General features: G+C 44.3%; 1 protein-coding gene across 1 annotated transcript; it reads right to left on the minus strand.

The window, feature by feature from the left end:
- Positions 1–1,328: 1,328 nt before the first annotated feature.
- Positions 1,329–9,976, minus strand: ANKRD1 (ankyrin repeat domain 1). The gene is made up of 9 exons (XM_066554609.1): positions 9,953–9,976; positions 8,596–8,775; positions 6,719–6,856; positions 6,522–6,629; positions 5,799–5,897; positions 4,652–4,750; positions 4,411–4,509; positions 3,405–3,503; positions 1,329–2,240 (listed from the first exon to the last, which is right to left on the minus strand). Exons 1-9 carry the CDS (start codon positions 9,974–9,976, stop codon positions 2,130–2,132), a joined length of 957 nt encoding a protein of 318 aa, XP_066410706.1. The 3' UTR covers positions 1,329–2,129.
- Positions 9,977–14,910: the final 4,934 nt, after the last annotated feature.

Consider the following 14,910-nt stretch of genomic DNA (forward strand, 5'->3'; position numbering starts at 1 on the left):
ATTTCTGTGGAGAAGGATGCGTGCACACATCAGGCCTGTGGCTGGCAGGGTGGCACTCGTGAGTTACAGCGCTTGTGTGAGAAAAGCACCTGTGAGAAGCTGCTGGCCTCAGTCTAGGAGAGCTGCCTGCAGACAGAATAGGTGGTTCTTCTTGCTCCTCTGGGTTTTGTGCAACTTCACTCCAAAACTGGCTTTCCAGGAAAAGCTATTCACTGCTGCCTACTTCTGACTCCACCTCAGGATACTGCCCAGGACATTGCTTTGGTCAGCAGACTATAAAGCCAGCTGACATGGGTTGGTGAAGTAGTGTGAGATCCTCTGACATACTTGTCTGTCAGGCCACCCAGTGGATAATCAGGCATTGAACTGAATGCAGCATCTAAATACCCCTCTGCTCTGCTCTCTCCCACCTGGAGTGCTGTGTCCTCAGCACAGGAAGAACGTGGAGCTGTTAGAGTGTGTCCAGAGAGGGCCACAAAGCTGGGAAGAAGGATGGAGCATTTCTGTGTGGAAGTACTGAGAGAGCTGGGGTTGTTCAGGCTGGAGAATAGAAGGCTCCAGCACCACCTAACTGGGGCCTTTCAGTGTTTAAAGGGTCTTATAAGAAAGATTACTCCAGGATATTCATCAGAGCCTGTTGTGATAGGACAAAAGATAATGGGTTTAAACTAAAAAAGGATGGATTTAGTTAGAATACAAGAAAGAAGTCTTTTACAATGAGGGTGGTGAAACACCAGCACAGGTTGCCCAGTGAGGTGGTAAATGTCCTAGCCCTGGAAACATTAAAGGCCAGGTGGGACAGGGCTCTGAGCAACCTGATGGTGTTGAAAAGGTCCCTGCTCATTGCAGAGGGGTTGGAATAGATGAGCTTTGAAGTCTCTTCCAGGCCAAACTGTTCTGTGATTCTGTGACATGGGACATCATGCCCTGGCTGGCAGCCCTGAAGGTTGTCCTGCTTCTGCTAAAGCAAAGGCAGAAGTGCCTGCCTTTCCTAACAGGACTTGGCATCTCTCTTGACTTGGATAACTGGAGCTGTCTCATGCTCCACATAGCAGTGACTAACTAAGAGATGATATTTTTTAAATCAAACTCAGTAATGGAACTATAACTTTGTTTTACTAGCTAGTTGAAATACTGTCATTCTGCTTTCACATGTGCCTCCACTTAACAAAATAAGTGAGATGGGGTTTATCTAACAGTGACAAGGAGGGAGTGTAAGGGATGGCTGCTCTTGGCAGATGAGACTTTTAAGTTTGTAAGAATTTTGCAGGAGACACGATGTAAACTTCTTTAAAGAGAGACAAAATTACTCCATGCATGCTCACCACTCCAGCAAGTAAAAAGAACCACTCAGTTAATTTATTCTGAAATGGATCAGTTCAAAATGTACAGAAAAAGCAGTACAAATTTACAAATATACATAATCTGATTTTGCATTCTTCTGTCATCATACTTTGTAGTAGTCTAGTTTTTAAAAAATTCACTTCCCTGATACAGTCTCCTCTCACCTTCACAACATTACATCTGAATCCTTCAGTCCAAAGGGGTTCATGGTGGTTGGAGCTCTGTCCTCAAGCTCGTTATCAACCACGATTGCCAAACCCTGTGTAAACACCATTACTCAACTGCTTCATTAAATCCTCTTGGCACCTCATACACCTCCTTCCAGTGCTCTTCCACATACCACGACTCAATTCACAGGTTATTTTAGTAGTGAGACAAGGCAACAGTTGCAAGTATTTGCTATTTAGAGCTATTGGAAGGCTTGAGAAAACTTGCTACTACAGTTGAAAATTCTGCCATTTAAGACCAAAGGATTTATGTTGCTGGCAAAAATTGCATTTAGACCAATTGCACCTATAAAAAAGCTTAAATAACATCATTAAAAATTACTTTTAAATAAATAAATAATAAATAGAAATAAATAAAGCCATTTTAGAGCTAGTGGAATTTTAACACTCAACCTGTCTTTTAAAATAATTTCTTTGCAGGTTTCTTGCAGTTTCAGTGAAGGCACCTCAAATAATCCAGTGCCATAAATATTTTCAATAGATGTTCAAGGACATTTTCATCCAGGTTTGTGGGAAGCATTTCAAAGCAGCAAAAAGAGCGTGGTCTGGTTTCTCTCTTCAGAATTTACCTAGATGGGCACTCTTCTTGGAATTATCTTTCAGGCTGTTGAATATCTCTTTGGTGCCATTCTGCCACTGAAGGACAAGATCCATGGGAGTTTTCCCTTCCTAGTTAAAAGAAACAGAGAAATATTTAATTTTATCCAATGATGGCCAAGTCCTTGTTCTTTCCTAAATACTTGTTCAGTGCATCTGCATGATGTGAATCCCTTCTGCACACACAGGCTTAGACTTATTCTTGCACCCCTGGGATCAGAGTACTTCTGCTCCACTAATCTAGTCCCAGTCCTGGTCAGACCCATGATGAAAACTGCCTGGGTTTCAGTGGGCTTAGGCTAAGGCTGTGACCAGCAGAACATGCAGGTCTTCCTTTTAGTTTCAAGTGATTAGAAATATATTTAGGTGCAATCTCAGTAAGACACTCTTCCATTTAATGCAGAATTCAGATAAGAGTTTAACTATGGTATGAGCCACAGGAATTAAGTAGGACCAACTTTTGTGTGCAGACAATGTCTGAGAGGGCAATCTCTGGCCTTTGGGGCTGTACCTTCCATAATTGTCATACTCTGATGAGGGATAATGCCGGAGCAGCCACACTTCAGGGAGGTGGGCAGAGAGTAGGGAGTACTGAGTGCTCCAGTGACTGTTTTCCTCCTTGTCCCCTGGGGTTTTGACTGACAATGGTAAAACCCATGCTACTGCTGCTTTTGGGAGAAAAGGTCTGTCAAATGCTGTATTTTAATAAGTGGTCACAGAGCTCAAGCAATGCTACTGCTGCTGCAGTGGCTCTGAGCACAGCCAGGTGTGGGACTTGTCTCCGCTCAGCCACAGGGATGTGCTGGCCGGCTGTAAGGCTAACAGCCAGTCCTCCAGCTCTAGTGCTGGGGCTGGTCCTCACCTGTGGGCTTAACAAAAGGATTTCTCTTGCAAGCTAAGCTCCTTGTTGTCTCAGTGGTGGTAGAAGCCCAGGAGCTGTGCAGAGTAAGTGTCCTGTCTATTACATCTTTTCATGATATGAGTAATTAAAGTAAATTATAGAAAGGTGTGATGTTGTCTAAGTAGCAGATAGTGGGTTCTGGTTTTAAAAGAGGTACTGGGTTTTCCTCTTTTCCCTGACCTCCCCCAAGTTAGCCTTTCCCTGTCTCAGCTCTACTTTCATTAGCTCTGAAGTGATCGAATTAAGCTTGTTCAAAATAGTCTCTCCCGGTCTCAAAACCTTGCTGTGGTGGGAAATTTATTTTAAAATTACTTGGATTTTGTGCTGTTACTTACGCAGTTCTTTAGAGTCAGATCCGCTCCGTGCAGGATCAGAAGCCGGATGATTTTGTAGCGGTTCAGCCTCACGGCGTCGTGCATTGGCGTGTCCCCTTCCTGGAGAGACAGAGAACGGCATCAGAGCAGCCTCAGTCAGTCCCGGCACTGCCGGTCAGCCCCGGCCGCTGGGGCCGATCCCGGCACTGTCCCGGCCGCTGGGGCCGCTCCCGGTACTGCCCCGGCCGCTCCCGGTCAGCCCCGGCCCGCTGGGGCCGCTCCCGGTACTGCCGGTACTGCCGGTACTGCCCCGGCCCGCTGGGGCCGCTCCCGGTACTGCCGGTACTGCCCCGGCCCGCTGGGGCCGCTCCCGGTACTGCCGGTACTGCCCCGGCCCGCTGGGGCCGCTCCCGGTACTGCCGGTACTGCCCCGGCCGCTGGGGCCGCTCCCGACACTGCCCCGGCCCGCTGGGGCCGCTCCCGGTACTGCCGGTACTGCCCCGGCCGCTGGGGCCGCTCCCGGCACTGCCCCGGCCCGCTGGGGCCGCTCCCGGTACTGCCGGTACTGCCCCGGCCGCTGGGGCCGCTCCCGGCACTGCCCCGGCCCGCTGGGGCCGCTCCCGGTACTGCCCTGGCCGCTGGGGCCGCTCCCGGCCGCTGGGGCCGCTCCCGGTACTGCCCTGGCCGCTGGGACCGCTCCCGGTACTGCCCCGGCCGATCCCGGCCAGCCCCGGCCCGCTGGGGCCGCTCCCGGTACTGCCCCGGCCGCTCCCGGCCAGCCCCGGCCGATGCCGGCCAGCCCCGGCCGATGCCGGCCAGCCCCGGCCGATGCCGGCCAGCCCCGGCCGATGCCGGCCAGCCCCGGCCGCTGGGGCCGCTCCCGGTACTGCCCTGGCCGATCCCGGCCAGCCCCGGCCCGCTGGGGCCGCTCCCGGTACTGCCCTGGCCGCTGGGGCCGCTCCGGGCCGGGCAGCTGTGCGGGCAGGCGGCGCTGCCGGAGTGGCGGGGCAGAGCTGGCGGTGCTTACCCGGTCCCTGGCGTTGAGATCCGCCTCGCAGGCGATGAGGTGCTCCCCGCAGTCGTAGCGACCTGTCCGCACGGCCACGTGCAAGGGCGTGCTGAGCAGCTGCGGGCAGGGCAGGAGATGGTCAGTGGCATGGAACAGGGGAAAGCTGCTTCAAAAACAGCTGCCAGAAGTTAGCTGCTGGGAGTAAGGGCCAGCTTTTCGTCTCCAATTTAAAAAGCTGCAGAGTTCCAGAAGCACTTACCTTGTCTCTTGCATTTATGTTTATCCCTTTGTCCAGTAAGAATTTCAGAACGTCCAGATTTCCACCCCGGCATGCCCAGTGCAGAGCTGTAGAATGAAGCTTTAATGGGAAAAAGAAATTTAAAGTATTTTAATACATCATTATATTAAAAAAACGCTATTTTAACCAAATTTCCAAATGAATCCAAATTAATTTTATGTGATTTAACCTAGAGCACTTCACTGTGATCACACAGTGATCACAGTTTCTAGTAAAAAAAAAAATTGTTTCTAGTAACAGCTTTTCTTATTTTGCCCTAATTTCTGCAGTACTGTGAATTTCTCACTCTTCACATTCATTGCATATTACTCCTAAAGACAGAGATCTTGGCAATGCTGCTGTGAAAGAGGATGTGTTTTGTTTATTCCTTGAGCTTAGAAGTTACCTTTAGCCAGGTATGTGGCTGGTATGTGCTAGTTATTTTTTATTTAATGCTTTTTAGGTTCTAAAATGCATAGAAAATTAAACTCAAGGGAAAGAATAGTTCTCTTTAAAAAACAAATAAATCCCCACGTTATGCAAGTCCGCAAAGTCCTCTACAAGATTCAGCATCTCCGCCCTGAGCTGTGCTGGAAGGAGTCCCTTGATGCTCACACTCTGCCTGTCATTCCTCCTCTTCCTCACCCTCTGGGACCCCCGCTGGGTTAGCAAGGCTGGCAGTGCAGCCAAGGGCAGAGGGCAGAGGAGCAAAGGAACACCTGCAGGAGCTGTGGGTGCTCAGGACCCCCTGGAGCTGGCATTGCAGAGGAGCAGGGAGCTCTCGGGCACAGCTTTGAAATCCTGGTGTTCCTGCTGAGCCTGGGGACCTGCGTGGGGACAGCGCTGGGCTGGGAGCCTGACCTCAGCTCTCCTACCCTACCCCAGGCTTTCTTGCTTGTGGTACTCTGCTGGCCAGAGCTTCTGTGATTTCCAACAACCACTCTGGCACAGGGAGGCAGACACTCCCTCCTGAAGCCTCTTCTCAACAATGTTATTTTAAGGATAAACTTCAAGGACGTTGCAAGGCCTTTTAGTACTCCTCCTCTGTAAGAAGCACTTCTATAAATGGTTCTGGCACCTCTAAAACAATGAGCTGCTTTTGGGAAGAGGTGTGAGTGGATGTGCATACCATGTCTTTCTGTTCAAGCTGGGCTCCAGCTTCCACCAGCTTCTTCACCACCTCTAGATGTCCTTCAGAGCACGCCCTGTGCAGCGCAGTGCGTTTGAACTGGCAATTGAAGCAGTGCAAAGTTAGATATCACATATGGCACAAAAAATCTTTAAATCTCTTCTCCCGCCCTCCCTAGGATGATGGCAAATACATACTCCATGCTGGTTCCTTTTAAAGAGCTTTTGAGACCTGAAATCTGCTAAATTTTAATAGCAACCTGATAGCTGAGAGCTGCCTACCCAGCATTTTAAAGGATGGGGGAAGTATCTGCAGTGTGGTATCCAGATTTAAAATTATGCCTGTTGAGTCCAACATGCCACACTGTGTTTTGAAAGTGCAGCTCATGCATCATGGAGTATGAGGGCAGCCACTTATTTCTGTTGTTCTGCAGAAAAATTTCTTATCTCTTTTTCCATAGCTTTGGAAGATCACCTTTTACAGAAAATCAGGTTCTCCTGGGCACCAACAGCCTTCTTTTAAATATACAGACTCTTTTGAGGTAATATGATTTTGAAGGGTCTCAGTGGCCACTAGAAAACTTGATGTACAGAACACCTAGCATTTATTTACTTTACCCCACCTTTTTTTGCCTCTCATGAGGGTGGAATCTACAAAACCTCATGGTAAAAGTTATTTTTGTTCTCTTCTGTAGCAGGCTTTGTATTAGGAAGAAGACTGTACCTTATCACAGACATTTGGATCCCCTTTGTCTGACAGGTATTTTTCAATTACTGGCAACTTATTCTCCAGTGCAGCTTTGAAGAATGTAGGAATATCCACAGGTCCTGTCTGAAGGAAAGAATATAGAGAACATAAATGTGTGTGGCACAAACCCCCATGAATACTTTCCCAGAATAAGCTACTTTGAAGTAACTTACAATAACTTCTGGTTCAGGTTTCTTTAAAACAGGCACTTTCACTTTCTTGCATCTTTTCTTCTTCTTCAGCTCAATAATTTTTTCAAGATCCTCCAAATTTTCAAGTTTTGACCTGGCCTGTAACTTCTTCTTCTTCAGCTGGAACAAATCAGGGAAAGCAGCAAGTTGAGCTGTGTGACCACCTCTTCCCTTTCAGAGTGGCAGGACAGCAATGTAATACTATTCAGCTGAATTCAAGTAAGACTGGATGAACTTTGAAATAAATTGTTTTAATTTTTTTTTTCAGATAGGACTAATTGACTGTTGCAATAAGTTGCTAACTACATAAGAAATTCTACCTCATCTATAGTTTTTCATATGCCATTAGACCTCTTCCTAACTTCTTCTTGAGCCGTATGTTGTGACATGATTTTAAGCCAGGAGTCAGAGCAGCACTGCTACTACTACCACTACTGGCACAACAATTTAAAAAAATCTTGTGTGCAGCTTATGAAAGCTGGAAAGCTCCTGAAGTTTCAACTGACTTCCACCAAGTGATTTTCTTTAGTCACTTTTTTAAAATGATGCAGCCCCTAAATTATTGGAACTTAATTCTCTTTGCTTAAAAACATACCCTCAAGAGAAGAACAAGGTTTAGAATGATCTTAGCATTTCAGTTCACAAGTGTTTGTACATTTTGGGAAGCCACAAAGAATGTCCTCAGTCTCCTTGATGGGGCAGTTGTCCAGACCTGCTTGTAAAAAGCATCTGGGCATGAAGTGAGTGTGGGGCACTGCTGACACCAAGGGCAGGTGTTGTTTCCTGAACTGAGATCCCACAAGGTGTCTTTGGCTTCAGAAGATTCACAAACAGGGACTAACCCAGGGTGAACACAGATGACAGATTCCGTCCCATGGTGTGATTAAGGTGAATACACTGGTATATGGTCATAGGGTATACAGTTTTGTCAACTGTGTTCTTATTCAAGTTATTTCCACCTCTTCTTTTTATTGTTCTCTGCATTTGTGGTTTGGTCTGCAGGTCATTGGCCTAATGGAAAATAATTATACTGACTGTGGATAACTGGAAACCCACTAAGTTCTTAGGAACCTGCTTTGAAGGAACTCAAAAAAACCTCTGTAGCCAGTAATGATGTCTCTGTTGAAGTTTAAGAAGTAGTTCTTATTCTAATGTTTCTGAGACTGACTTTCTTACTCCTCATGTTTTAGAACAAAGTGTTATTTCCCCTGCTACTTAAACTTTATCATTTCCAAATCACTTTAAATTTTTAGGCCAGTTGATTGCTTATGCACAAAGAAAAAAAAAATTAAAGCTATTACAGCTACTTTGTTACTGGGGGGAAAAACATCAGTTCTTCAGGATCTAGGGAGAATTGTCATGCTCCAGGAATTGAAATTAGTACTTTTCTGTAGACCAGTATGAGTTTCATTTGTAACAGTTCTTCCCAAATGTGCTAGTGAATGTAATGCCTTGTTTTCATAAGAAGAACATTTTCATGTTATTGGTGGGTTAGTTATTTTGGTAGCAGTCATTAGGTGTGCAGCTGGAGGTGTCTCCCTGGCTCTGATTGCTCCCCCCCACTGACAGCCAGCAGCAGCTGACCCCTGGGCACAGGAGCTCTCAGGGGTTCAGGCAGGCAGTGTAGGGGTGGTTGAGGTTCTGTCTCAGTGTTACTGCCCTCACCCACAGGCTACACAGGTGAGCAGGTCTCCATGGTCTTCAGTGGACTTTGGACCAATCTCCTTTCATGGTGGTCTCCCAAGGGTTTTTCTAGCTCACCATGTATTTCTAACTGAGAGAGAGGCAGAACTTCAAGGACTGCAGCAGGAAACGCATACATGAGGATAAAAATCCAAGCAGAAAACCCAAGAGCCTACCTCTGCTTCTAGCTTTTTCTCCTTCTCATAATCCAGATCACCTCGGGCCAGTGAGTGCTCAGGGATTGTCTTTAGGTCCTCCTGCTTCTCTAATCTTACAGCAGCTTCATACTCTCCATTTTTGAAGTCCTCAGGGAGGAAGCTGCCAGTCTCTTTATCATCCACCTTCTTCCCAGTCACCTGTAAATGAAAACATGATAAAATATAATCCATGGATTCTTGACTGCAGTAGCCACCACCTGGAAACACAGATTGCTAAGGGCTGCTTTTACCTCATTCCTACCCTCTCTCAGTGTGTATGACAACCAGGCCAGGCCATTCTGCCTGTGCCTGGCTTAGCTGGGATACAGCTGGCTGGGGCACATCTCCCAAGCAGTTAAATTGGGTTGCTGAGGGATTTCAAGGCTGGTTTTATCCACTGCTGTCAGCACCAATGTCCCACTCACAGCAGAATGGCAGAAGCTTTGTGGTGCTGTGCAGCAGCACAGCTTTCAGTAGTTTTCAGAAATATTTCTGATGCCCAATTAAGTGTGTATGAAGAGATAACTTAGTAGAGGCAGATGTGTATTTTGAGAGTGGTTCATGTGGCCTAGACTGCCTTTCTGTTTGATTACCTTGTAAAATTCTATTTGTTATAGAGTCTAATGCAGAAGAAACTGTGAGAACCTTACTAAAGAATTTAAGACATCATTAACTACTTGGGCAGTTGTATCTTAAGAAAACCATCTGGCAAAACAACTGCAGTGTTTTACTGAATCATTCCTGTTTTCCCAGTTTCTCCATCAGATCAGACATTCTTAGTCTGAATCCTACAGTGGAATGTCCCATTACTTGTGGTCTAGACCTAATTTTTCAAAGACTTTTACATCAAGAACAGCAGTGGCTGTAGGAACTGTTAGTTTACTATTAGAAAGCAATACTATTATTAAGCTGCTAATTTAATGTTACAAAATACTGTAGTTTCTAAGCATTAATATGTTGTCCCAGTCCCTTATTATATAGGAACTACTTAGTGTGATCATAAGATTACTGGCTTCTAAAAATATATATGAATGAAAATCAAGGACAGAGTCAAATAAGTAGCTAAATTTTGGTCGATCTTTTCCAGGTGAACTGTGCTGTGATGCCAAATCCAAACAGCTGTGTAGTTGTATCTGTGGTGAGACCCTTTCCCAAGGAAAACTTAAAATGAAAATATAATAATATAACAAACAGTATATAAGGGTTTGCACCTAGAGCACAGCAGTGCTGGTATCCTGCTAAATCAGTGATCCACAAAGGTTGTCTTTCTCTGCCTGGTCCAATGACAGTCTAGAAAATAATTCATTGTGAGTAAATGAAAGAAGGTTGCACCTACCAGCTCTTCTACTTTCATCATCATCGTCGTCATGTTTGCTGTGATCTGAGGCTGTGCTCCTGTGTGGCTGAAACCTCCCCGGGCTGGGGCTCTCAGGGACCACCACGCTCACTGCACTTATATATCTTTGGGAGAACTGTGCCTGAATGAGATAATCTTCCAACCTGGGAATCCAAGTATGCCCTTGTGCTTGCCAGCTGAGAGGTGGCTCCGGCTCGTTCCAGACGCGTTAACGAGCCAGATCTGGTGTCCGGGCAGCGAGGGGCCACAGGGGCGCAGCCCCACAGCCCCACACAGCATGGGAATCAGAATGGAATGTGAGCTCATCATTCCTGTGGCAGTGACTGCACTGCTCAGCAATGCCAGCCATGCTGGGCTCCCAGTGCCCACTAGGACAGCTGTCTGTTGATGCGGCGTTATAACTTCATCTTCTTCTTCTTTTTTTTTTTTTAAGTGACATTCAGATGACTGTCAGACACTGGAAAGGGTAAATGGCTTATGTACAATGCTTATAGCAGTATCTTCCTGATTAATGGATGATTACCTCTGAAATCTCAAAAAGCCATTATTTTCATTGCTATTTATTCCTGGATGATAAACACTTTTAGGGGAAAGGCTTTTTCTCATCATGATGACAGTCTTCTATATTTGTTGGAAGGAATTCTCTGAAGGGATTACTATACCAGAATGATGTCTCTGGTGCTAAAAGGGCCTATGACATGATGAGTTACAATCAATGTAAGATATCAAAACAGTAAGATTTGTATTTTTTTTTGACCCTTGTCAATGACTATAAGCCAAATAATAAATTATGTTTATGCAAAAGAAAAAAAAGAGGGACAACTTAATACTGTTTTCTCAGGCAATATATGAGAGAATAGGGGCCCAGAAGTGATTTGTTTATTTTTTAGTATAAGATGAGATGAGATGAGATATACACAAATATAAGCAGATGATGTGTGTGTTTTGGGAGAAAAGAGCTATTGAATCCTTTGGGAAGGCTTTTCTTATGCTATGAATCAGAGTTGTCTGGAATCAGGAGAATGATCACCAGCAGAAGGCAGTTTTATAAGAGGAAGACACACTAATCTTTGCATTCAGAGAGTGTGGGTGAATGCCAAGACACATCAGTTCTGTGACAGTGCAATGCCTGGAGGTCCTGTCCGGTGAGGCACACAGGTCACCTGGCTGAAATGAATACAGCAGCTCAGGTGCTTCAAGTACGACATGTACACAAGTGCTTCACCAAATGGAGACCTATCTCGGGTGTTGTTTATACCATCAGCATCATTAGCATGCTGCATTCCTGACTTTGACCTTTCAAGGTGTCTCTCCTCTGAACTATCCCCCAGTAATCTGAGCACATCCAAACTTGTCTTCTAGTGCCCATCATACCTATGCCCTCCCTTTCCCTGAAATGAAGCTGGACATCAGGTGGTTCCTTTACCACTCAGAATATATATGACATTAGAGAATGAGTCCCAGAACGAAAATAGAGTATGTGCTAGCAACACAACCTTTCAGAACATTTTTTTCTAAACTTAAGTACAGCAACGCTATCATTCCCCCCTAGTGGTATGTTCTGAATCACACTGCCAGGCTTTTTTTCACTGCAGTTTTGTACTCCTGCTAAACGTCTCTGTGACAAGAGGCAGCTCTTGTTTTCTTGTGTTCTAACAGCTTACCTCAATCTGTTCAGTTGTCTGATTTTTATTTGGGAGATTGTCTTGAAATCCACAACCCTAACAGGATGGCTGCATAGAATGCTTCTAGTTTAGTGGAAACAGATCACAGCAGAGACCTGATGCAGAAAGAGAAATATAGAGGTTTGCTTTTAGAACAAAAACTGTTTAAGGAACTGTGAACTTCCTCTGGACTTGATTTTTTCAAGCTTGGTTTTCTCTTTTTTTGCTTTCCCCCTCTTTTTTTTTTTAAACAGCTTGATATAGAAAACTGACTCAGCAAAACCTAATGTGGAAGCTTTAAGGGGATAGATCTTCCTCTGCAAATGGTACATAAATCCAGAGCCAGAGTAGCTTTACAGGAAACCTCAGTGCTCTGAGAGGAAACAGAAACCAATTCTCACAAGTGCTAACGAAAGACCACAGTTTATTCATCTTTAAAGCATCCATGATGGCTAAAAGAATAATAAAATATAGAATACTCCTTGATTATCCCAAGTTTCTATTTTGAAATTGTGGCACCCAGAAATCCACTTTAACCAAAGGCTGGGATCTAAATTAACCTAACAGTAAATGCTTTAAGCTAAATGTCATGTAAACAAAGGCAACACGACTGAAATAGCAGAAATGCACCAGGTTGTATCAGCTAAGACTCTTGGCTTATCACTATTGCTTAATATTGGAGGGGGAAGTAGTATAATGAGCTTGTAACCTTGTACTGGACAGTAACCACTCAATCACCTTTCATCAAGTGATTTCTCATTAAGGTGGTAATAGCAGATGGTCAGTGGGCGATGTGTAACAGGAATCTGAAAAACTCTTGCCACTCCACTGAAGGATAAGGGCAGAGCAATCATCTGCAAGGTGTGAGGCAACTGGATATTGTCACAAAAATTCTCCACAGAGAAAACACCAAAGGACAGCAGGCTCAGTATGACAGACAGAAAACTGTGGCACACCCTGTTCTCTGCTACCAAAATTGAACTGACTAGAGTAAAGAATGTTTGTAATTAATTTTTCTAAGTGATTAATGGTAGAGTGAAAGTACCATGTGTGATAGAGATGATATTGCCACCTCCTGTCAAGTGTGTGGCAGTCATGTTTTCAGTGGTGTCACTGCTCAACTTGTCTGTCTTACATTTTCCAGCACTCTGCCCTTGGCTCTGTCCATGCACCCATAGATGCTGCCCTTGGATGCCACTGTGCCTGGCTGCCTGTTGTCCTTTTCCTGCTGCTAAGTAAGTAAGGTGTGAACAAATCAGCTGCTGAGGAGTGGTCATGCACCTAAGAGGTTACTGAGCCAGCAAACTGTGCCACATGTGTGCAGTCAAAGATAAATAACCAAGGTACACAGAAGAAGTAGCAACCACAGGTTACCCCTCCTGGATTAGTGATGTGCTGGTGTGCCATGGCTTGTTTATTTTGCAGTGTGTGTGTGCACCCAGCGCACCTTGTATATCCACATGCAACAGATATAATATAACTGCATATTGCGAGAAATGCATTTATTTCCTCTCTTTCTTTTTAGCTGTTGGTTTTCCATAAAAGGCAGGAAACACTTTTATTTGTCTAACATATTCTCTTCAATACTTTTGTCAAGAAGTTAAGTGATTTGGGAATGAGTTAACTATGATTTTACATCACCGTTTGGACACGTGATGAAAATACTAAACAATGTTGTACCAGGAACTGATCCTTGTGGGAATCTGCTGGAAATAGTTCCACTCATTACTCTCACCACTTTGCAATCTGTCAGTGAGCCAACTCTTAGTTCTTCCAAAGTGCATCCTTTTAATTCCATACAATGCATGCTTTTTAATCATACCAACATATGCCATGAAATGAAATGCCACTGGCAAGACCCAAGTAAACTGCATTAACATGAATGCTACTCTCAACCAGACCTTTAATTCTGCAAAAAGACACTTTTAAAAAAAGGTTTTCTTTGCTCCTAGCCCTACAGATTGGCGTCCATTTTGTGTAACTTGTCTGATTCTGTCTTGATAAAGCTTTGGTTAACTCTTCCCCCTGTTTTCCCAGCACTAAGTCATGTCAGCCAGCCTGTTGTTAACTCTTTCATCATTTTCAGCCAGTCAAAACATCTTGAGAGCTAAGAAAAAAATGAGAAGGAGCTTCTCTGCTTTACTGGCACTGAAGCTGGCCTGGGATATCTTTGGATGCAGCCCAAATGGAAGCTCTACCTGAGGGAGATTCCTGCTTCTTTTGAATAAAAAGGAGCTCAGGGAATCAAGGTGATAAAGAATTGGATGGATTTTGCTTTAAAATACAAGAACGTTTTCATAAAGCATCGATTTTGTAATCTCTTTGCAAAACAGTAGTGTGTCAGAACTCTGTTGTAAGACGTGCACTCAGGCAGCCTCTCTCTTTCCCATTTATTGGAATCATATAATGTTAGAATCTATCATATTAGAAACAGCTTGAGAGAATTTTCAAATCACTATTACCTGCAAAAAATAACCCTCTTATGTTTTAATTTTGGGGAGAGAGGGTTTATTGTTTTGCGTTTTGGTTTTGCTTTTAACATTTTGCAATTGAAATGTGAATGTGTAAACCTGCTCCACATTAAATTTGCTGAAAAGCTATTTCTCCCTTTTCATGAGGTTTCATTGGCAGTAAGAGGTCACTGGATTTTTATCCAAGCTATGTTTAACAAGTATCTCCTTTGATTCCAATAATACCAGTGAGGTGGAAAAGCACTGATGCAAATTTGGAATTACATTATATCATATGTTGGTCATCCTTTTGGGGCTGGAGGATGGATACTTCTGTGACTGTAAATAGGATAAGAAAATACTTTTTCTCTTTTTTGTCAGTTTATTATTATAGGTATATAGCATATAATAAAAGAAGTTTGACTTTAATTTTAGAGAAGAGAGTAAGTAAAACACCAACAGAAAAAAAGAGGCAAGCAAAAAACCTCAAATGCACCTTTTCCTCTAAAGTTTCATAATCAGAGACAAATTTATGTCTGTGATGAATTTAGAGAAAAACCTTGTGTCCTTTTGTAACACAGAAGATTTACAGGAGTCTGTTATGAAACTGGCATGGCTTTTCTGTAATCTGTTTCATTTCAGGTTCAGAAAGTGTAGGGAGTGCATGCAAAGGGAAGAAAGAGGAGTGAATGATCTAAGTTGGTTTCTCTGGGTCTGCAAACTGCAATGTATTCATCTGCAGACACTCTTTTTAGGAAGTTGCTATTTCACAAAGGAAAACACTAAAAATCTCCCCCATAGCTATTTTGTCTCAGCAAAGGCA

Source organism: Molothrus aeneus, chromosome 8, assembly GCF_037042795.1.
Source record: "Molothrus aeneus isolate 106 chromosome 8, BPBGC_Maene_1.0, whole genome shotgun sequence".
NCBI lineage: Eukaryota > Metazoa > Chordata > Aves > Passeriformes > Icteridae > Molothrus > Molothrus aeneus.

Coding starts and splice junctions, on each gene's coding strand:
- ANKRD1 (XM_066554609.1), bottom strand. CDS start 9,976: ATGATGATGAAAGTAGAAGAGCTG. Junction 6,630..6,718: donor AACCTGAACCAGAAGTTATT/GTAAGTTACTTC, acceptor TCTTTCCTTCAG/ACAGGACCTGTGGATATTCC. Junction 4,751..5,798: donor AGCTTGAACAGAAAGACATG/GTATGCACATCC, acceptor TTCCCATTAAAG/CTTCATTCTACAGCTCTGCA.